Below are 23,222 nucleotides of genomic sequence, written 5' to 3'. Positions count from 1 at the left end.
GGTATGACCCGGCCGGGGTTCGAACCCACGACCTCCCGATCACGGGGCGGACGCCTTACCACTAGGCCAACCGTGCCGGTACACTACAATTAAATATATACCAATTTACAATTACGGTATTATGCCAGCATAACTGTCAAGTAAGACAAGAAGTGAACGTGTCACCAAATATATGGAGTGACATTTTGATACTGTGAGAATATGATTTTAGTGCTTACGAAAAATGACAACGTCGCAACCATTTACTTACCAAGAAATATTAATGTTTTTGTAAAGCGCACACACACACACACACAACACACAACACACACACACACACACACACACACACACACACACATACACACACATACACACACACATACATACACACACCCACTCACAAACACACACACACACACACACACACACACACACACCAGGGGCTCACATCCACGTCGGACATGCAGCTGCACGCAGTACTTTTTTCACTGCGCGCAGATGCTTACAGCGTATAATTATAAAGAACAGGCTATGGACACAGTGTTAGCATATAACGACGTCATGTCCCAAATAGATAATAGTTCTGGGGACAGAAATATTAAGTTAGCATAGCAACACACACAGTCTACCTTCCGTGCAGCGTGGAGATATCCATCCATCCAGACAGGCCGGACAGTGGCCAGTGGTTGTGTTACACGTCTGGTTTCCAGCACAGCGACCACACTTGTCCGAGCATTCCGGACCGTATGTGTCCCGCTCACAATCTGGGAAGACAAATTAAAAAATATTCGGATTTAATCTTTGTACCCAATAGGAACAAGAGACTGCAGGCAGGGCCGGACTAGGCGAAGAGGAGGGGGGGTGGGGTTGCCAGTGGTGACCCAGGGGGATGTCCCCCCTGGCGGCAGGGGCGGATCAGTTCATTTTATGACTTTTTTTTCAAAAGTATATTGTGAAGATATGGGTGTGAAGGCGCGAAGCGCCGAGCCGACGGCGCGAAGCGCCTAGCTTGCTAGGGGGGTCCGGGGGCATGCCCCCCCGTACAATTTTGAAAAAAAAGGATGCAAAATGGTGCAATCTGGTGCATTCTGAGGATGATCATGACCAGTTTCAGGCAGCAGATTTTGTCACTGATTAATACCCCAAAAATTGAAACTCAATGTAAAATAAAGAAATGCATACCTCATTCAATATTTTTATTTTTTGGCTGGGGGGGGTTTGGAAACCCTAGAACACCCCCCCCCCCCCCCCCCGTCATATTCTGAGATAGGAAAATGATCGCTCCTTGCATGAAACGGCATAAAATAGGCAATAATAAAAATAAAAAAATAAGTAAGGTACATGTTTAGGCAAGGGGGGGTTGCGCAACCCCCATAACCCCCCCGGTAGTCCGGCCCTGGCAGGTGACAAGAAGAAGATAACAATGTACATGTCCTTACCAAAAACAAGAGGCGAAGCCTTCAAGGCTCACGTAAGAAATAGACAAACAGTAACACAAACTCAATCACTCCGTCACACATACACACCCACACACACAGTAAGCTTAGGTGACACTGTGCAAGAAAGAGAGACACTAGATCTAGATCTGTCTGTCTGCATGTAGCCTACTTACAGGGACACGACTGCCAAATAGTCTCGGCCCGCTCAAAATAACAATGACCGAGACCACACACACCACGCGAGAGAGAAAGACTACAGGGAGGCATGCCGTCATGATGCATTAATTGACGTCAAACACTTTTGACCGTGACGTAATCTTATGCGAGCTTTATCCATAGTCTTGGATAACCACTCACACATAGACTCGGAAATGTTAAAGTTTCTACCACAGACATACACACACACGCACGCACACACACACACGCACAAACGCACAGACAGAAAAAGTTACGATCGCATAGGCTACACTTCGTGAGCCAACAAGTCGCGTAAGGCGAAATGACTACATTTAGTCAAGCTGTTGAACTCACGGAATGAAACTGAACGCACTGTATTTTTTCACCAAGACTTTTCGTCAATCCCCGCGAGAAGGAAATCGCTCACCTCCCACGTGCAAAACGCAGTGAAATTAACACGCTAGAATAGCGCGGTAGCGTATTGTGCTAAGCAGGAAATTAAAGCGCGCTTTTCTGTATTCTTGTTAACTTTCTGAGCTTGTTTTGAATACAACCTATCATATCTATATGTTTTTGGAATCAGGAAATGATAAAGAATAAGATGAAATCATTTTTGGATCGATTTCTTACATTTTAATCGTAAGACTAATTAATCTATTTTCGTTAATTGTGATCACTTTTTAAGAGTAAACATGACATATGTATATATTTTTAGATTCAGAATGTGATAAAGATTACGATGCAATCAATTTTAAATCTGTTTGCAAAAAATCGATTTTAATGACAAACTTTAATGAGCAAACTCATTTATTAATTTTTAAGCTTCCAAGCTGAAATGCAATACCAAAGTCAGATCTTCGTCGAAAATTACTTTACCAAAATTTCAACCAATTTGGTTGAAAAATTAGAGCGTGACAGTGCCTGCTCCGACTTTCACGAAAAGTCGGATATGACGTCATCAAAGACATTTATCAAAAAAATGAAACTTTAGGTTGTTTATATTGTTTATGTTTACATTTTTATTTAATTTTTTTCTTTTCTTTGTTTGATAGGTTGAAGTTATTTATTTTTGTTTAGTTGTTGTCATTTTGTTCATTGATGTTCAGTGAAGCAATAGCTTAGTATTTGGTATATTTATTGAAAAACAAATTTTTTTTCTTGGAGTTACACTTTGAAATATTTTTTTATTTATTTATAGATTTAAATACGGCGAATATTTACTTTTCGCGGCCTATTATTCCAAGTCACACGGGTATTTGGTGGATTTTTTTTTTTTTTTATCTACGTCTACACATTTTTGCCAGGAAAGACCCTTTTGTCAATCGTGGGATCTTTAACGTGCACCCCCCCAATGTAGTGGACTAGCACTTGAACCCACCACCTGACTGACTGACTATTAGGGTTTAACGTCCTCTTAGACCAACTGGTCTATAATGGGACAGGTACTGGTAATACGCTGAAGATATGGTGTGATACTTTGATTCGAACAAGCCCGCTGTGGCTGTCTTCTTCGACACACCAGCATTGGGTTTGTCTCGTCAAAGTATCGAAATACGATCATGATAATCAGAGACGAGAGATGATGCATGCGTGTCTTCGTGTTTTCCAAGCCCCGAGACTTTCGCTGTGAACGTGGGATCTTTTTCGTGCGCATGTGTGCACACGGGGGTGTTCGGACACCGAAGAGAGTCTGCACAAAGTTGACTCCGAGAAATAAATCTCTCGCCGAACGTGGGGATCGAACCCACGCTGATAGCGACCAACTGGCTACAAAGCCAGCGCGCTACCAACTGAGCTACGTCCCCGCCCAACCCACCACCTGGGTTAGGAAGAAAATTGCTTACGCCCCGACCCAGGGTCAAACTCACAACCTCTCGCTTCCGAGGCAAGTGCACTTACCACTCGGCCACCCTTTCCCCTTTTTGCTCCTCGCTTGGATTTGCAGTCACACCAAATGTCTATATAGTCTTATCACAGGAAGTATAGAAGTGTGTATAGCTAGCAGAAAATTAAACAAGTCGCGTAAGGCGAAAATACAACATTTAGTCAAGTAGCTGTCGAACTCACAGAATGAAACTGAACGCAATGCAACGCAGCAAGACCGTATACTCGTAGCATCGTCAGTCCACCGCTCGTGGCAAAGGCAGTGCCAGTGAAATTGACAAGAAGAGCGGGGTAGTAGTTGCGCTTTTCTGTACCTCTCTTCGTTTTAACTTTCTGAGCGTGTTTTTAATCCAAACATATCATATCTATATGTTTTTGGAATCAGGAACCCACAAGGAATAAGATGAAAGTGTTTTTAAATTGATTTCGAAAATTTTATTTTGATAATAATTTTTATATTTTTAATTTTTAGAGCTTGTTTTTAATCCAAATATAACATATTTATATGTTTTTGGAATCAGCAAATGATGAAGAATAAGATGAACGTAAATTTGGATCGTTTTATAAACAATTTTGTTTTTTACAATTTTCAGATTTTTAATGACCAAAGTCATTAATTAATTTTTAAGCCACCAAGCTGAAGTGCAATACCGAAGTCCGGCTTTCGTCGAAGATTGCTTGGCCAAAATTTCAATCAATTTGATTGAAAAATGAGGGTGTGACAGTGCCGCCTCAAAAAGCCGGATATGACGTCATCAAAGACATTTATCGAAAAAATCGGGGATATCATTCCCGGGAACTCTCATGTCAAATTTCATAAAGATCGGTCCAGTAATCTGAATCGCTCTACACACACACACGCACAGCCAGACACACACACACACACACACACACACACACACACACACACACACATACACACACACACACACACACACACATACACCACGACCCTCGTCTAGATTCCCCCTCTATGTTAAAACATTTAGTCAAAACTTGACTAAATGTTACAAGTCGCGTAAGGCGAAAATACAATATTTAGTCAAGTAGCTGTCGAACTCACAGAATGAAACTGAACGCAATGCCATTTTTCAGCAAGACCGTATACTCGTAGCATCGTCAGTCCACCGCTCATGGCAAAGGCAGTGAAATTGACAAGAAGAGCGGGGAAGAAGTTGCGCTAAGAAGGATAGCACGCTTTTCTGTACCTCTGTTTGTTTTAACTTTCTGAGCGTGTTTTTAATCCAAACATATCATATCTATATGTTTTTGGAATCATGAACCGACAAGGAATAAGATGAAAGTGTTTTTAAATTGATTTGGACAATTTAATTTTGATAATAATTTTTATATATTTAATTTTCAGAGCTTGTTTTTAATCCAAATATAACATATGTATATGTTTTTGGAATCAGCAAATGATGGAGAATAAGATAAACGTAAATTTGAATCGTTTTATAAATTTTTAATTTTTTTTACAATTTTCCGATTTTTAATGACCAAAGTTATTAATTAATTTTTAAGCCACCAAGCTGAAATGCAATACCAAACCCCGGGCTTCGTCGAAGATTACTTGACCAAAATTTGAACCAATTTGGTTGAAAAATGAGGGCGTGACAGTGCCGCCTCAACTTTCACGAAAAGCCGGATATGACGTCATCAAAGATATTTATCAAAAAAATGAAAAAAACATTCGGGGATTTCATACCCAGGAACTCTCATGTCAAATTTCATAAAGATCGGTCCAGTAGTTTAGTCTGAATCGCTCTACACACACACACAGACACACACACGCACACACACACACACGCACGCACATACACCACGACCCTCGTTTCGATTCCCCCTCGATGTTAAAATATTTAGTCAAAACTTGACTAAATATAAAAACGACGAAGCATGCAATGGTTGTTGCTTAATAACCTATTTTCTTCAAATGTCAGCACATTCTAAGTGTAAACATGACAGATTTGTAAATTATTGGATTCAGAATTTGATAAGAAAAACAAACAATCATCTGTGAATCTACTTGTGAACATAATATTTTAATGGCATCTTTAATAACCAAACATATCAACTAATTTTTAAACTTCCGAGCTGAAATGACATTCCATAGTCCGGGCTGAGTCAAACATTGCCTGCTGCAAGTTGCAATTTGGTTGTTAAAGGGATACGCTACATTTGAAAAAAATATGACAGTGCTCTAATATTTTCTGGGCAAGATATAGACACCATCCACATTAATTTAGTGTAACAAAAAAAGTAGGGACAACGTTTTAGTTTTTTTGCTGAGGCCCTCTTTTCGGCAGTTTCTGAACATTTTGACCAAAACAGTGGTTATATGATATGCATGGTGTTCAGCAGTCATTAGTGAATGGGTACTTTTTTTTTATTGTGGTTGGTAGAATATGCTTTTTAGTAACAAAATATGTCAATTGACAAAAAAAATAAAAGTAAACTCAAACCGATAACGACATACTGTGTTGAAATATTTACAAAAATCAGCGAATCTTGTTGTTCAAACAACCATAATGACAAAATGGAATATGACAGCACTCTGATTTTCTTGCAGCAGGATATTTGATATCTTACCTTCAAAATAAACACAAGGTCAACGTGCTTTTTTTCGAGTGGCAGCATCTTTTATACCCCTACCCCCTACTTTTTGGAATAAAAATCATAGGTATTATACGCTACATTTGAAAGGAATATCCGAGTGCTCTAATATTTTCTGGGCAAGATATAGACACTATTCACATTCATTTAATGTAAAAAAGAATAGGGTTACCATTTTAGGGTTTTTTTTGCTTTCAGACCCTTATTTTAGCGAAGGTACGCTCAAGCACATAATGATACACAGTGTTGAAATAATACAACATTGCGCTCATGCGAACGCACTTGCTCTCAGTCTCAGACCAGATAGAGACACTAAGATTCAAAATAGAGAGAGAGAGAGAGAACTCAGAACTCAGAACTTTATTACATAAGGATAAAGGTTTTAGGCTTAGCCTAATCTTCCAACCTGTCCTTGGAACATATACAGAGAATAATTGTAAACAAAAACAAAGACTGCGCACATACCTCATCAAAGTATTAAACTTTCTTTTCTTTCTTTATTTGGTGTTTAACGTCGTTTTCAACCACGAAGGTTATATCGCGACGAGGGAAAGGGGGAGATGGGATAGGGGAAAGGGGGGGAGATGGGATAGAGCCACTTGTTAAGTGTTTCTTGTTCACAAAAGCACTAATAAAAAAATTGCTCCAGGGGCTTGCAACGTAGTACAATATATGACCTTACTGGGAGAATGCAAGTTTCCAGTACAAAGGACTAAACATTTCTTACATACTGCTTGACTAAAATCTTTACAAACATTGACTATATTCTATACAAGAACCACTCAACAAGGGTAAAAGGAGAAACAGAATACGTTAGTCGCCTCAAAGTATTAAACTAATAAAACATCAAAATAATGGTCGAGTATAAACATACAAAATACTGGACTCACAAAGTCATATAAAACAAAACCAAATACAAACAAACGTAAATGTTTTTTACATTTCTTAAAAAAGTACAGCAATGTATTGCCGAACAGGGCCATATATACAGGCAGCTAAAGTTTCAAGAAGAAGGGGGAGGGGGACGAGGGATTACACATTCAGATTAACTACATATACAATATTTAAAAAACAAACAAACACTTAAGAGCATTGCATACATTATCCGAGTACACAATGGAAACTAAACATCAGGGACAGTTTATAGTGTGATCAAATGTGTGTGCAACTGCCTTTTAAAGGCCTTTAATGATGCGGATCGTTTGATTTCTATTGGCAAAGAATTCCACAGAGATGATCCTGAAAAAGCTAAGCTGGATTTATAAAGATCTATACGAGGAATTGGAGGAAGTAAATTTTGAGACCCATACCTCTTCGTAACATGTGTAAAATAGGATTGCACATAACTGGGCACATCACCATGAACTAATTTATACATAAAGACAGCCTTATTGTATGCAAGGTGGGTTTTTAGGGGAAGGAAATTAAGGCTGTTTAACTTCATTTCTGTAGACATGTGCGATTCATACATGATAAGTTTTGCAGCACGACGGTACAAAGAATTGAGTTTCAATAAGTGAACATCACTGCAGCCATCCCACAATGTCGAAGCAAAATTAATATGAGGCATTATATGAGCATGAACGAACATTTTTAATGTTTCAGACTTCGCATAATGTTTGAGTTTGACAACAAATACAAATTCCTTGATAACACTTTGCAGAGGTTGCTTATGTGTGTTTGCCATTTCATTTCTTCATCGACAGTTACACCAAGTATGCGATGTTCTTTAACTTGCTGTATTTGAGTTGTACCTAAGGACAGTTGTAATTTAAGAGGACTTATCTGATGCTTTTGTCTTGTGGTAATAACAATGCTTTTAGTTTTTTCTGGGTGCAGTATCATGGCATTTGATGTGCACCATTTCGCAACTTCGTCCAAAGTGTTCTTCAGGGAAGAATTTACTGATTCCAACGAGGTGTTACTGGTATGAATAGACGAATCGTCTGCAAAAAACTCGCATTTGACTTTATCATCCGATACATGTAAAGGCAAATCATTAACGTAAATACAAAAGAGAATAGGTCCCAATACAGACCCTTGAGGGACGCCATGTTTTACTAGTGACGAATTCTGGCATTGTAGAGTGACATATTGTGTCCGGTCAGCAGGATACGATTTAAAGAAGTCACAGACCGAATCGTTTCTCAAATAATAGTGTAATTTTTTCAACAATATGGAATGATCGACTAAGTCAAATGCTTTCTTAAAATCCAAAAACAATGCTCCTGTAACTTCAGACTTGTTCATTGCTGACAGCCAAGCTTCACAGAGAGACGTAAGAGCTGTGTGGCAAGAATGCTTGGACCGAAAACCGGATTGAAACTGATGGAACAAATTTTGTTCTTCTATGTAAGCAAGAAGATGCTTGTGCACATGCCGTTCTAATGGTTTTGACAAAACAGGCAGCAAAGAAATGGGTCTAAAATTACTTGGGCCTGAGAGATCTTTACATTTGGGAAGGGGTATGACTTTGGCGCTTTTCAATTTAGACGGAAAAAAGTTCTGCTCAATACTAAGGTTATATACGAACGTGAGCGAATCCACAATATACGGTAGAGAAAGCTTCAATAACTTCACGGGTATTTTATCAGGACCCATGGACTTTGTATTCTCCAGGTTTTCAATAAATGTTCCGACCTCATGAACTGCAATCGGAGGAATGATAAACGCTTCATTGTTTATTCTGTTCCGCTGACAGTATTCGTCCAATTTTTCAAAACAGTTATCTGTACCCGGAGAATATGTTTCTGCCACAGAAGCCTTCAATTTATCCGCTAAAGATATAAAATGATTATTAAATTCTTCCGCAGATAGTTTTGTTAGATTAGCAGTTGACTTTTTCCTAGATTTATCAAGGATTTCATTTACTGCCCGCCAAATTGTTGTGTTTAGGTGGTTTTTTGGCTCACGTAAGTGTAGCCTATGCGATGATAAACTTTGTCTGTCTGTGCGTGCGTGCGTGCGTGCGTGCGTGTGTGTGTGTGTGTGTGTGTGTGTGTGTGTGTGTGATAGAAACTTTAACATTTCCGAGTCTATGGATATTAAAGCTCGCATAAGAAGATTACGTCTCGGTCAAAAGTGTTTGACGTGTGTGATAGAAACTATTTGAAGACGTCACATTATGACGTAAGAGGGTTAGACGTCACGCAAAGGAATTACTGAAAGTCTCGGTCATTGTTATTGTGAGCGGGCCGAGACTAGTTGGCAGATCCAGGGTCTCGCTTTCTTGCACAGTTTCACCTATGCTTACTGTGTGTGTGTGTGTGTGTGTATGTGTGACGGAGTGATTGAGTTTGTGTTACTGTTAGTCGATTTCTTACGTGAGCCTTGAAGGCTTCGCCTCTTGTTTTACTTGGTATAATAGAGAGAGAGAAAGAGAGAGAGAGAGAGAGAGAGAGAGTGAGAGAGAGAGAGAGAGAGAGAGAGAGAGAGAGAGAGAGAGAGAGAGAGAGAGAGAGAGAGAGAGAGAGAGAGAAACTCCGGGTCCAAGTCATCAAATAAAATGTACCCCAAAATGTTATTCATCACTTACAGAACTTTACACAAACTAAACACCAAAAGCCCAACCCAAAATTTCCCTCTACATGAGCGCGCAGACATACACACGCACACACACACAATATATAGTTAGTCTGACAATCGGGCGTTGCTGATACTGCCTCAGCCTGTCCATAGTGCTTGATCACAGGACTGTTTTGCAACGTCATATATGTGTGGATGCACTTCTTCTTCCCTCTTTTTCATTGACGTATGGTGCAGGCCACGGATCTCCAGAGTAGCCATCATACTTGTCATCTGTCTGTTGGTGATGCCGGAATGCAGCATGCCTGTACAAAACAGAATCACATTCTAATATAATACAGAGAAATGACCGTGAAATAATACTAGGGGAATGCTGTGTAGCACCATTAGAGCTCCTTGTATCATGTATGGCAGGGTTCTAAAGATATATGTGGGGGGTGGGGGCAGTATTTTCAAGAATGTTGTTGTTAGACATACATGCTTTGCCAAAAATTATTGTTTTGTGTGTGTCATACATGTGTTTTTATATTTTTTTGATAACATACCAAGTAACAACAAGTCGCGTAAGGCGAAAATACAATATTTAGTCAAGTAGCTGTCGAACTCACAGAATGAAACTGAACGCAATGTCATTTTTCAGCAAGACCGTATACTCGTAGCATCGTCAGTCCACCGCTCATGGCAAAGGCAGTGAAATTGACAAGAAGAGCGGGGTAGTAGTTGCGCTAAGAAGGATAGCACGCTTTTCGGTACCTCTCTTTGTTTTAACTTTCTGAGCGTGTTTTTAATCCAAACATATCATATCTATATGTTTTTGGAATCAGAAACCGACAAGGAATAAGATGAAAGTGTTTTTAAATTGATTTGGACAATTTAATTTTGATAATAATTTTTATATATTTAATTTTCAGAGCTTGTTTTTAATCCGAATATAACATATTTATATGTTTTTGGAATCAGCAAATAATGGAGAATAAGATAAACGTAAATTTGGATCGTTTTATAAATTTTTTATTTTTTTTTACAATTTTCAGATTTTTAATGACCAAAGTCATTAATTAATTTTTAAGCCACCAAGCTGAAATGCAATACCGAAGTCCGGGCTTCGTCGAAAATTACTTGACCAAACTTTCAACCAATTTGGTTGAAAAATGAGGGCGTGACAGTGCCGCCTCAACTTTCACGAAAAGCCGGATATGACGTCATCAAAGACATTTATCAAAAAAATGAAAAAAACGTTCGGGGATTTCATACCCAGGAACTCTCATGTCAAATTTCATAAAGATCGGTCCAGTAGTTTAGTCTGAATCGCTCTACACACACACATACACACACAGACACACAGACACACACGCACATACACCCTCGTTTCGATTCCCCCTTGATGTTAAAATATTTAGTCAAAACTTGACTATTAAAATATAAAAACCACCTAAACAAAAACAAATGAATAAAACAAACTACAACTGTACAAAACTGTGAAGACATAACATAACAGAACAATGCATCCATACTCAACATTGTAGTATGGGAGTTTGACTGGATGCACAGTATTTATTAAAAAAAAAATAATGTAAATTGTAATTTCTGGGAAAATAAAAATGGCCCAAAAAAGGAAAACAGTACAACCACTCACCCTCTCAGTATGCACAGTGGACAGTGCACTCATATCACATCTCCACTCACAGAGAGAGAGAGAGAGAGAGAGAGAGAGAGAGAGAGAGAGAGAGAGAGAGAGAGAGAGAGAGAGAGAGAGAGAGAGAGAGAGAGAGAGAGAGAGAGAGACAGAGAGAGACAGAGAGAGACAGAGAGAGAGGCCTAGATCTAGATCTACTCACCGATAGCTGCTTTCGTGTTTACGTCGTAGACCATGCCGTTTGAATTTGTAGCACGATGGCGTTTCCCGGTCGTCACCTTGTTGATCGATCCGCACTCACACCTGACGTAGAACAAGCTTGCGTATCCGTATCTCTGCTCTGTGGTTATGTTGTGCAAGTGCAGAGGTTTCTCACAACACTTGCATGAGCGAAGTTCGTCTGCCAAATGATGCAATTCAACGATACGCCGGCCCGTCTGCCACTCGTGTGCAGTTTCCTCCTCCGCGGGCTCGATTTCATCGTAATGCACAGCGGATTCGTTATTACTTTGGTTTTCTGGTGTATTCTTCAAAACTTTACTGACAATGTGACGCCTACCCTTCTCCTTTTTCGTGATGAATCGGCCTCGCCATCTTTCCGCCATTTTGCAGCCGCAAACGCAAGGGAAACTATCATGTCAAAGAGTATCGGTGGAGTTGCGTTTCTTGGGACACAGCGAGCGGCGCTCTCCCCAGAGAGCGCCACCCGGATGCCGCGTAACCCTTTAAATCGCCACCCGGATGCCGCGTAACCGTTTAAATGAGGTCGTGACAGTACCGCCGCAATTTTTACTAAAATGGGGATATGACGTCACCAAAGACTTTTCTCGAGAAAAAAAATGGAAGAATTTGTGCGTTAAGTTTCATGAAGATCGATCCAGTAGTTTACTCTGAATCATTCTACATTTACATACACTCAAAGACTCATACACCACCACCCTCGTCTCAATTACTGGTCTATGTTAAAACATTTACCGTATTTTCCGGGTTACAAGGCCCTACATGATACAGCGCATAAGGCGCACCCCCTTCTTTAAAAAACATTGTAATCCAGTCACCCATTGGGCGCTGGGGGCCGATAGGGCGCACCAAAAATGAAAAAGTATACCGGTAACAAACGGTCGAAGAATGAAAATAAGCCGCACATCAAAGGAAGAATACAGAGTGGAAATATGTGTACTCGGCGAGATCAAAGGCAGGTCCATTGTGATAGCTGGGTTGCCTTGTTTATAGACACTGACCTTCTTCCCAGGGGTCAATGACCCAGTTTTAGCTATGAGAGGTGGTTCCCCTGTCATATCTGAGAGAGGAAACACTTCCTGCACCGGGGTCAGTGACAGAGTTTAACCTATGGGGCGGTCTCTTTGATGTCTTAAGAGGAAACTTCGCCAGGGTAGTACCTAGTAGCTGAAACATGCATTATCACAAGTTGTTTGACTGGTACTCAGGCGGTCTCTTTGATGCTCACGGAATTTTTAAAAAAACCGACTACCGGTATTCGAGATGGAGGTGAGTTCTTGTCACGTTTTGTTCCCCATGATTTTTTCCCAATTTTATTTTTTTCGTATTTCATACACGGATTTAGGCGCTTCGTTATACAAGGCGCAGGGGTCAAACTCGAGGAAAAAAGTCGCGCCTTATGACCCGGAAAATACGGTAGTCAATACTTGACTGCATTTTGTTCACTAAGACAATACAGCTTCGTCAATCCCCGCGACAAGGAAATCGCTGACTTTTTACATGCAAAACGAAATTAAATTGACAAGCCAGAATAGTGCGGTAGCGCATTGTGCTAAGCAGGAAAGTGCGCTTTTCTATAATATTCTTTTTAACTATTTGAGCTTGTTTTGAATACAACATATATTTATATGCCTTTGAAATCAGGAAATGATACCAAAAGAAATGAAAATATTTTTTGATCGAATTCTTAAATTTCAATCATAGTACTAATTTATCTTTTTTGGTTAACTGTGATCACGTTTTAAGAGTAAACAGGACATAATGTATATATTTTCAATTTACAATTTGATGAAGAATACGATGCAATTCATTTGAATTCTGTTTGCAAAAAATCAATTTTAATGACAACTTTAATGAGCAAACTCAATAATGAATTTTTAAACCTCCATGCTCAAATGCATTACATAAGTCCGGGCTTCATCGACTTGGCTTTCTCAAAATTGGTTGAAAAACGAGAGCGTGATAGAGCCGCCTCAACTTTCACAAAGAGACGGATATGACGTCATCAAAGACATTTATAACACAAAAAAAGAAAAATTGTGGGGATATCATACTTAGAAACTCTCATGTCAAGTTTCATAAAGATCGGTCCAGTAGTTTTGTCTGAAGCGCTCCACACACACACACACACACACACACACACACACACACACACACACACACACACACACACACACACACACACACAAACGGACAAATTCAGCATACAAACCCACCTTTAACAGTCAATGTGACTGACGCAGCTTCGTATTTTCTGACATCCACAGAGGAAAACACGTAGCAAGAGTACGTCCCACCGTCACAGTCTCTCACTGGATAACAAAGAAACAGAACAAAATGACTGTGTGCCACCGTCACAGTCTGTCACTGGATAACAAAGAAACAAAACAAAATGACTGTGTGCCACCGTCACAGTCTGTCACTGGATAACAAAGAAACAAAACAAAATGACTGTGTGCCACCATCACAGTCTGTCACTGGATAACAAAGAAACAAAACAAAATGACTGTGTGCCACCATCACAGTCTGTCACTGGATAACAAAGAAACAAAACAAAATGACTGTGTGCCACCGTCACAGTCTCCCACTGGATAACAAAGAAACAAAACAAAATGACTGTGTGCCACCATCACAGTCTGTCACTGGATAACAAAGAAACAAAACAAAATGACTGTGTGCCACCATCACAGTCTGTCACTGGATAACAAAGAAACAAAACAAAATGACTGTGTGCCACCGTCACAGTCTCCCACTGGATAACAAAGAAACAGAACAAAATGACTGTGTGCCACCGTCACAGTCTGTCACTGGATAACAAAGAAACAACAAAATGACTGTGTGCCACCGTCACAGTCTGTCACTGGATAACAAAGAAACAACAAAATGACTGTGTGCCACCGTCACAGTCTGTCACTGGATTACAAAGAAACAAAACAAAATGACTGTGTGCCGCCGTCACAGTCTGTCACTGGATAACAAAGAAACAAAACAAAATGACTGTGTGCCACCGTCACAGTCTGTCACTGGATAACAAAGAAACAAAACAAAATGACTGTGTGCCACCGTCACAGTCTGTCACTGGATAACAAAGAAACATAACAAAATGACTGTGCCACCGTCACAGTCTGTCACTGGATAACAAAGAAACATAACAAAATGACTGTGCCACCGTCACAGTCTGTCACTGGATAACAAAGAAACATAACAAAATGACTGTGCCACTGTCACAGTCTGTCACTGCCACTGGATAACAAAGAAACATAACAAAATGACTGTGCCGCCGTCACAGTCTGTCACTGGATAACAAAGAAACAAAACAAAATGACTGTGTGCCACCGTCACAGTCTGTCACTGGATAACAAAGAAACAAAACAAAATGACTGTGTGCCACCGTCACAGTCTGTCACTGGATAACAAAGAAACATAACAAAATGACTGTGTGCCACCGTCACAGTCTGTCACTGGATAACAAAGAAACATAACAAAATGACTGTGCCACCGTCACAGTCTGTCACTGGATAACAAAGAAACATAACAAAATGACTGTGTGCCACCGTCACAGTCTGTCACTGGATAACAAAGAAACAAAACAAAATGACTGTGTGCCACCGTCACAGTCTCTCACTGGATAACAAAGAAACATAACAAAATGACTGTGTGCCACCGTCACAGTCTGTCACTGGATAACAAAGAAACAAAACAAAATGACTGTGTGCCACCGTCACAGTCTCTCACTGGATAACAAAGAAACATAACAAAATGACTGTGTGCCACCGTCACAGTCTGTCACTGGATAACAAAGAAACAAAACAAAATGACTGTGTGCCACCGTCACAGTCTGTCACTGGATAACAAAGAAACAAAACAAAATGACTGTGTGCCACCGTCACAGTCTCTCACTGGATAACAAAGAAACAAAACAAAATGACTGTTCCATGTCAATTTATTTCATTCTACTTTGTACTAATTTTCTGTGTCTTGTTTTCTCTACAAATCTGTGCCACTTGAAAGAAATGAAGGTGTTTGCTTTAAATTTGTATGGTCTGCTGTTGTGTGCCGTCATCCCCCCCCCCCCCCCCCCCCATCTCTCAGATAATGAACAGGACACCACACTTTAACGCCTGTCCTTTAACTGGGCGAGGTCGACTACGCGAAGTATTCTTCGAGAAGCTTGCCACATAACTCGAAGCTTTAGCACTGAGTTTTTAGCTAACTTCAAGAAGCTTGCCACATAACTCGAAGCTTTAGCACTGAGTTTTTAGCTAACTTCGCGAAGTGCTCGCGAAGTCGACTTTGGGCTTTATTAAGGACCGCCTTTGGGATGAAGACAATAACAACGTCAAACAAGAGGCGAAGCCTTCAAGGCTCACGTAAGAAATAGACAAACAGTAACACAAACTCAATCACTCCGTCACACATACACACCCACACACACAGTAAGCTTAGGTGACACTGTGCAAGAAAGAGAGACACTAGATCTAGATCTGTCTGTGTCTGCATGTAGCCTGCTTACAGGGACACGACTGCCAAATAGTCTCGGCCCGCTCAAAATAACAATGACCGAGACCACACACACCACGCGAGAGAGAAAGACTACAGGGAGGCATGCCGTCATGATGCATTAATTGACGTCAAACACTTTTGACCGTGACGTAATCTTATGCGAGCTTTATCCATAGTCTTGGATAACCACTCACACATAGACTCGGAAATGTTAAAGTTTCTACCACAGACATACACACACACACACGCACACACGCACACACGCACGCACAAACGCACAAACGCACAGACAGACAAAGTTACGATCGCATAGGCTACACTTCGTGAGCCAATAACCATAACCATGGCAACTAGACATTAATACGCGTCGGTAATCCACATCAGATTCATTTACCATTTGTAATGGTCAGCATCACACCACATGGCTCGGACCCTTCACACGATTGTGTGACTTTTTCTTGACCAATGTTTTCAGGGCACGTTCTGTTCCTCGTGCTACAAATTCTGCTGCCTTCTGGACATTCTCTGTCAAAGCAATCAGAAAGAAAAGTAAGTCTCATACTGTGTTTTATTTAGCTATTTAATCTGTTGGCATAACATAATTATTGTAACTAAAAAGATGGAATAAGTCTTAACCGGTACACGATCTCAATAGAAGTACAACCTATATATTCATTTCTTGATTCAGAAAAAAATAAAGAAAGCAATAAAGCCATTTTTTAAATGTTTTTTGTGAAGCATGGTCGTGGCTTTAGCTCAGAGATTGTTGTATTTTAATCAGTTGATGAAAAATGTGTTTACTAAATTGGGATTTTCTACAGTGCCACCTAAACGTTCGTTCAGGGAGGGTATGAAGCTATCAAACAATTACACTAAAATAAGGTTTAAGCCTGTCCCAAGGAGAAGTCCTTGGCCTGTCCTTAACTGGACGAAGTCGACTACGCGTAGCTCACTTCGCGAAGTTACCGGAACTAGACTTCATCGAAGTAATGCAGAGCCGCTCACAAGAAATAACGGTTTTAGGTGTGACGAAAAAAAGAACAGGGCCTGAGTATGGGGATAAATACAAGACTTATTTTACAACCATTTGAAAAATACATACATCCCCCGTGGCTGCCCGCATGACGAAATCGTTTTTCTCGTGTTTTGAACTTGCCGGTGTTACAGCACAGAGCAGAGTCCGCCTCGCACTTTGCTTTGTGTACATCACGTGGCCACTCAAACTCCCGCACAACGCAACATTTTCACGAGAAAAACACGTTTATTTGTTTGCTTTGTCTGTATTACACATTTCTATCTACATTTACCACTAAAACACCAAGTCGTGTACTTTATTTTGCAAGTGAATCGTATTCATACAAAATAACGTTATCACGGGAAGAGCAAAGGGAAGACACTCTATTATGCAAACATTTTCCGAGCTCAACTGTCCCGCTCAAACCGTGTAGATCTATTTTTGCGGGCACCCCCCGAAGAAATGCAGTCTCATCGGCTTCCACCTGCAATATATTCGTTTTCATTAGGAATGTGACGTTGTCACGATTTAGTGACACGGTCACGATTTAGTGACATGGTCCGAGAAAGAGTCACTTTTTCGGGTGCCTTTGTCGAATTGCGACAGAAAGCGCCTGTGCGTGAGTCTGGGCTACGGCAGATTTTTGCAACCATGCATAAGCCAAGCACGGGAATTTTGTATTGCACGGATTTCACCGGGTTGATTTCTGCTGTCGAGGCAGAATTGTCGATAACTGAACTGGGGTAGTGACAAGGTGAGTCACGTGATTTTGTCAAGGTTGTCTGTCTGAGACATTTAACTTGACACTCGAACACTCTGCGCTGGGGAGGACGGTGTGTCTTATATTTCCTGCGAGCTTTGATGGATTTCATCGTTTTGATTTCTGCATTGATTTCAACGCGCCGCTCTGCATGTACAGGAGGGGCTCCAGAAAACTTCAGTTGAGACCACCTTATCTCTTTTCACATGCGGTCTGACGTGACGGGTCGTCAATTTCTCTTCGCCGTGCGGGGATGGTTCTTCACCGCATAAAGTATTCGGCAAGAGGGTGAATGGGGTATCGCTGTTGACGAACAGGTGCCATTCAAAGGAGGAAGCGGTTTTCGTTTCCATGAGAGTGCTACATTCATAGGCTTTTGAGGTAATAAATCATTATTTAACGCTGTTGACGAGTCTGTGTTTGTGGAATACTCTCTGTTGTTCTTTCCAGGTTAGTGCATAATTTGCTCTTTGTGACGCTAGAATATTAATCTGTATATGGTTTTTGCAGATATGGAGAGAAGGAAGGAAATGGCTGATTTGTTGTTGTAAAAGTTCATTTGTGCAGGCCCACGTGCTCGATGAGATATGTATAGATAACATGTTTAAAGGTGGAGGTTGAGGGGTAGCTTGGCATGTGTAGTGCACCGGTGCTTTTTTTTGCAGCCTTTCTATCTACTGTTGCTGGCTGTTCTGCTCCCTATCTGCGGAACACTGTTAACTGCAGACGCTGTAACTGGGATCATCTGTAACCAGCTAACCGGTTAACCAGCGACTGGGTGAGGCGCCTGATGTCTCCACTTTTTCCTGCTTCGTAACAACGCCAGCCGGCACTACATTCTACGGAGCAGTTGTGGAGACTATGAACTAATTACAGGCCGTCCACCCAGTGGCAAAACAAAGCTAAGTGCACCATGTCTTTGCACCCCGTTGACCACCGTTGTCATCTTTTATATTTATGATTATATTCGAGTGGTGACAACGTGGGGTGTGTAACACCTACATAAATTGGCACTTTTAGGCAGATCAGATATATTTCCTAGCTATACACGGAATCAGCGTGTTACTATAATTTGTTATACTTTAACTGGCATTTTTGTCAGTGACCTCATGGTATTTTACGTTTTGAACGTAAAAGAACATATTTTGGAGTGAAGTCTCGAGGGAGGTGGCGAGTTATTACATAAACAGGCGTCTGAAACTTATACTTTTGTTGTTTCTATTTAATTGTATGACTGCGAGAGTGGATCGTGGTGTGGTTAGTTAGTTAGAAGTAATTAACCGTTTCATAATCACCTTATGTGATATAGTGAAACGTGACAGACGTCCTGTTCTTCGTCAGGTCACACCTATCTCGAAAACTAAGCGTCGCACAGAACCAGCGCCCCTCCATTAAAGCTTCGACGCAGTCCAAGGGAAGGCACTATAGTGGAGAAGAGAGTTACATCTTTTCATGTCTTGGCGTCTCAAATCTTATTAGCCAGAAAGCGCATGTGCGAAGTCTCGACCAGCGCGTGGTGTGCTTCTTTCTGAGTAGGCCTACTTTACGTCACAAATTGTACTTTACGTACTTGATGATGACGTAAGTTAATGTTAACACATAGAACTTATGTGTTCTATTTTGTTTAATGAGCACCGCCAGGACCAGTCGGCGTGAGCGCTGGGATTTCGAGTTTCATTCATGTCAATGCATTGCAGTATGAAATAATACAGGTAGGAGGTTAGTTCTTGTACTTCGGGTCAACCAAAGTCGATTAATTCATTCTTCACTACGGTATTGAGTCTGATTTCGTCGTCCATATTGAATCGAAGAGCACTCTTCTTTAAAAAAACAAACCCCACTTCGTTGCGAGCTACGGCGAAGCTTCGCATGTCAAAACTTGAGAAGCGATGTAGTGGACAAAGTACTTCGCCGTAGCTGCGAGTTTTCGGTATAAAGACTTCGCGAAGCTTCGTGTAGTCGACTACGGGCTCAATTAAGGACGGGCTTCATGGAAATCACCGGAAGGATTTACACTTACAGTTTCATTTAAGATTTGTTCAATATCTCACACACACACACACACACACACACACACACACACACACACACACACACACACACACACACACACACACACACACACACACACACACAGACGTGCAAGCAACAACAAGAGGTAAACAGTGCCTTGTAGAGCTAGATCCCGCGCTTCCTGGGTCCTTGCTGCACGATGAGCTGCAACAAAACATTATTGTCAACTTCGTTTTTTTGTTCAGTCAACACCAGTGAAATTCGAATTGCATATACTGATATTATTGTTTATATAATACATATACACACACACACTAACACACTAACACACACACACACACACACACACACACATACACACATCCACGCACACACACAACTACGCACACACTCAGATTTAGGCTACACTCTCTCTTGTTCTCTGTATCTTCTCGCGCTGCGTTCAAGACGGAAAAGGAAGTAGGGAGGTTTAACTCCCTTGAATTATCGTAGGTTTGACTTTCTACAGAAAAGCGACCAAATTATATTTTCCGATTGTCTTACGGAGGTCTCAGCTGAACCAGGTCATAACCAAATTTATGTAAAGACTTAAATTGTTTTAGTCAAGTTTTTTCATTTCAAGTTTTGACTAAATGTTTTAACATAGAGGGGGGATCGAGACGAGGGTCGTGGTGTGTGTGTGTGTGTGTGTGTGTGTGTGTGTGTATGTGTGTGTGTATGTGTGTGTATGTTTTTGTGTGTGAGTGTGTGTGTGTGTGTAGAGCGATTCAGAGTAAACTACTGGACCGATCTTTATGAAATTTTTCATGAGAGTTCCTGGGTATGATTTCCCCAGACGTTTTTTTCTTTTTTTTCCATAAATGTCTTTGATGACGTCATATCCGGCATTTTGTAAAAGTTGAGGCGGCACTGTCACACCCTTATTTTTCAATCACATTGATCGAAATTTTGGCCAAACAATCTTCGATGAAGGCCGTACTTTGGGATTGCATTTCAGCTTGGAGGCTTAAAAATTAATTAATGACTTTGGTCATTAAAAATCTGAACATTGTAATTAAAATTATTTTTTATAAAACGATCCAAAATTACGTTTATCGTATTCTTCATCATTTTCTGATTCCAAAAACATATAAATATGTTATATTCGGATTAAAAACAAGCTCTGAAAATTAAAAATATACAAATTATGATTAAAATTAAATTTCCGAAAATGATTTAAAAACAATTTCATCTTATTCCTTGTCCGTTCCTGATTCCAAAAACATATATGATATGTTTGGATTAAAAACACATTCAGAGAGTTAAAAAGAATAGAGATATAGAAAAGCGTGCTATCCTCCTAAACGCAACCGCTACCGCGCTTTTCTGGATTGTTAATTTCACTGCCTTTGCCACGAGCGGTGGACAGACGATGTACGGTCTTGCGGAAAAAATGCAATGCGTTCAGTTTCATTCTGTGAATTCGACTGAGCTTGACTAAATGTTGTTTTTTCGGCTTACGCGACTTGTCTGTTCTTCTTTGCCGGAGGGGTGCTCGTGCACCAAGTGCACCTCCGCCCTCGTCCACCCCTCTTCACACACACACACACACACACACACACACACACACACACACACACACACACATGAGGTAGGGATAAACACATGAGGTAGGGATAAACACACATTTTGCGCCAGTGAAGTTAGATTGGTGGGTTGGGGTCTGCGGCTGGTAAAGGATTTAGGGGTAGGAGTGACGAGAGGGCATGGATTCGGCGGTTTGGCGTGTCGAATCAACTTGTTCATATAGATCTGTGTCGGCGATCAACAACCCAAGCCGATCTGGATCTGTTCAAGTCAAAAGCAAAGTCAAGGATACGAAGAAGTTTACCGAAAAACATCGATCCCAAGGACACATGTTGTAACTTTTCAAAAGCAGCTACATTAAATCAAAGCTCCATCCACATTAAACCGAACGAGAATCCTCGAAGATCCCCGCAACTTCATTGCAATGTCGAAAAAGACCTCACAATGTCACCGTAGATCTATAGTTGGTTTTGGTTTTGTGTCACAGCAAAGAAACGAAGCAAATCTCCGGCTTTTATTGCACACTGAAAAATCGTTCATTTAGTGGGTTATTAAAATATATTTCTTTGAGGTTGCAAGGCAATGGCATCGCTGAGATGTACTTCGCCGAAAACACGACACAGGTTAGAAATTGACCGCATTTGGGCGCTTTTTACCGGCCAAAATAGGGTGACCTTTTTGACGGGATTATTGAAAAATCACTTCGGGGGCAGGTCTAAAATCCTGTGTATAGTGCCAAATCATACATCATTCAAAAGAGGAAAGCATGTTCTTTATTCTGACCGGCATATGGTCTAGGGTAAGTCATAGATATAAATAGACAGTATCTGTCTATTATAACTATATGGGTAAGTGTATTCCATTCCTTCGATACTCTGTCATCTACACTTTCTTGAAAAAAGGGCAATTTTGAGTCTGTTTTGCACAAGAGACCTGCGAGATTTGTAGACGTCAAAACAACAACTTACAGTCCAGCCTCTCAGCTTTCGTTCCATGCAATTTGTTTGTCTGTACGTATAGACTGAGGGGTGCCCTGAAATGATTTGTAAGCACAACATTCACATACTTCAAAAACGCCATTGAAAAACTCGTCCACGTGCGTTTTAGATCTATTTACTTGGGTACCTGCCAAAGGCTGCTTCGCGTAACAAAATGACTACCAGAGTCGCAAGGCTCGGGATATTTATTTTACAAAAAAGTCACATTTCGTTGTTCTAGTCCGAATGAATATGAAGATATGGCGAGTTGAAAACGCCGATTCTTTCGCCAGAAACACGTCTGGACTGAGAGCTACTATACGTACGGCGCCGTGCGCACAATTGACCGAATGATGCTATTCACACAATACCATCTGACGATCTCTAAAAAATCATTTAAAAACAAACTAGTTGACATGTAATGAAACTATTTACTGAAATCAAGAAGTATCTTAGTTCTAGCAATGCAAATTGGGCACCCCCTGGCGAATGCACACTGGACCGTGCGTACACGCCTGTAACTACGCAGTCGCAATCAAGGGAAGTAACTCTATGAGTATAAACATTAGCAAGAACCGCAACTTGAATATCACTCGTAACACCTTAAGAGGCCGGCGTCTTACAACCCCACCACTGCGCCCATCAACTTTTCCAAATATGGTACATTTGCATGTGGCATTACCCTTTGCTAGGGTCTGTGTTTTGGCCGTTGGTGGAATAACGGACTCTATTTTGTGATAGTGACATCGTCGGAAAACAGGATTTCCGCTGAGTACTTCCGACAAATTCAATAAAAAGTTGCTGCTGCTCTGCCTTGAAAACATTGATTTCTCACCACGTTTTCAGATTTTAAGCATATATTTACTAAACATCATACAGTTATTCTTTT

At 40.7% G+C, this 23,222-nt stretch overlaps 1 protein-coding gene across 1 annotated transcript in view; it reads right to left on the bottom strand.

Moving 5' to 3' along the window:
* LOC138951072 (uncharacterized) overlaps window positions 1-23,222 on the bottom strand; it is a 74,976-nt gene that overhangs the window by 2,215 nt on the left and 49,539 nt on the right. The window contains exons 4-7 of the mRNA XM_070322738.1: window positions 19,947-19,994; window positions 16,397-16,527; window positions 13,716-13,811; window positions 612-746 (exon numbers count right to left, since the gene is read on the bottom strand). Of these exons, the coding sequence (XP_070178839.1) occupies window positions 612-746; window positions 13,716-13,811; window positions 16,397-16,527; window positions 19,947-19,994 (410 nt within the window). The remainder of the gene's footprint in view (window positions 1-611; window positions 747-13,715; window positions 13,812-16,396; window positions 16,528-19,946; window positions 19,995-23,222) is intronic.

This window comes from Littorina saxatilis, linkage group LG16, assembly GCF_037325665.1.
Source record: "Littorina saxatilis isolate snail1 linkage group LG16, US_GU_Lsax_2.0, whole genome shotgun sequence".
NCBI classification, from domain to species: Eukaryota; Metazoa; Mollusca; class Gastropoda; order Littorinimorpha; family Littorinidae; genus Littorina; species Littorina saxatilis.
This window is presented reverse-complemented; position numbering and strand designations above follow the sequence as displayed.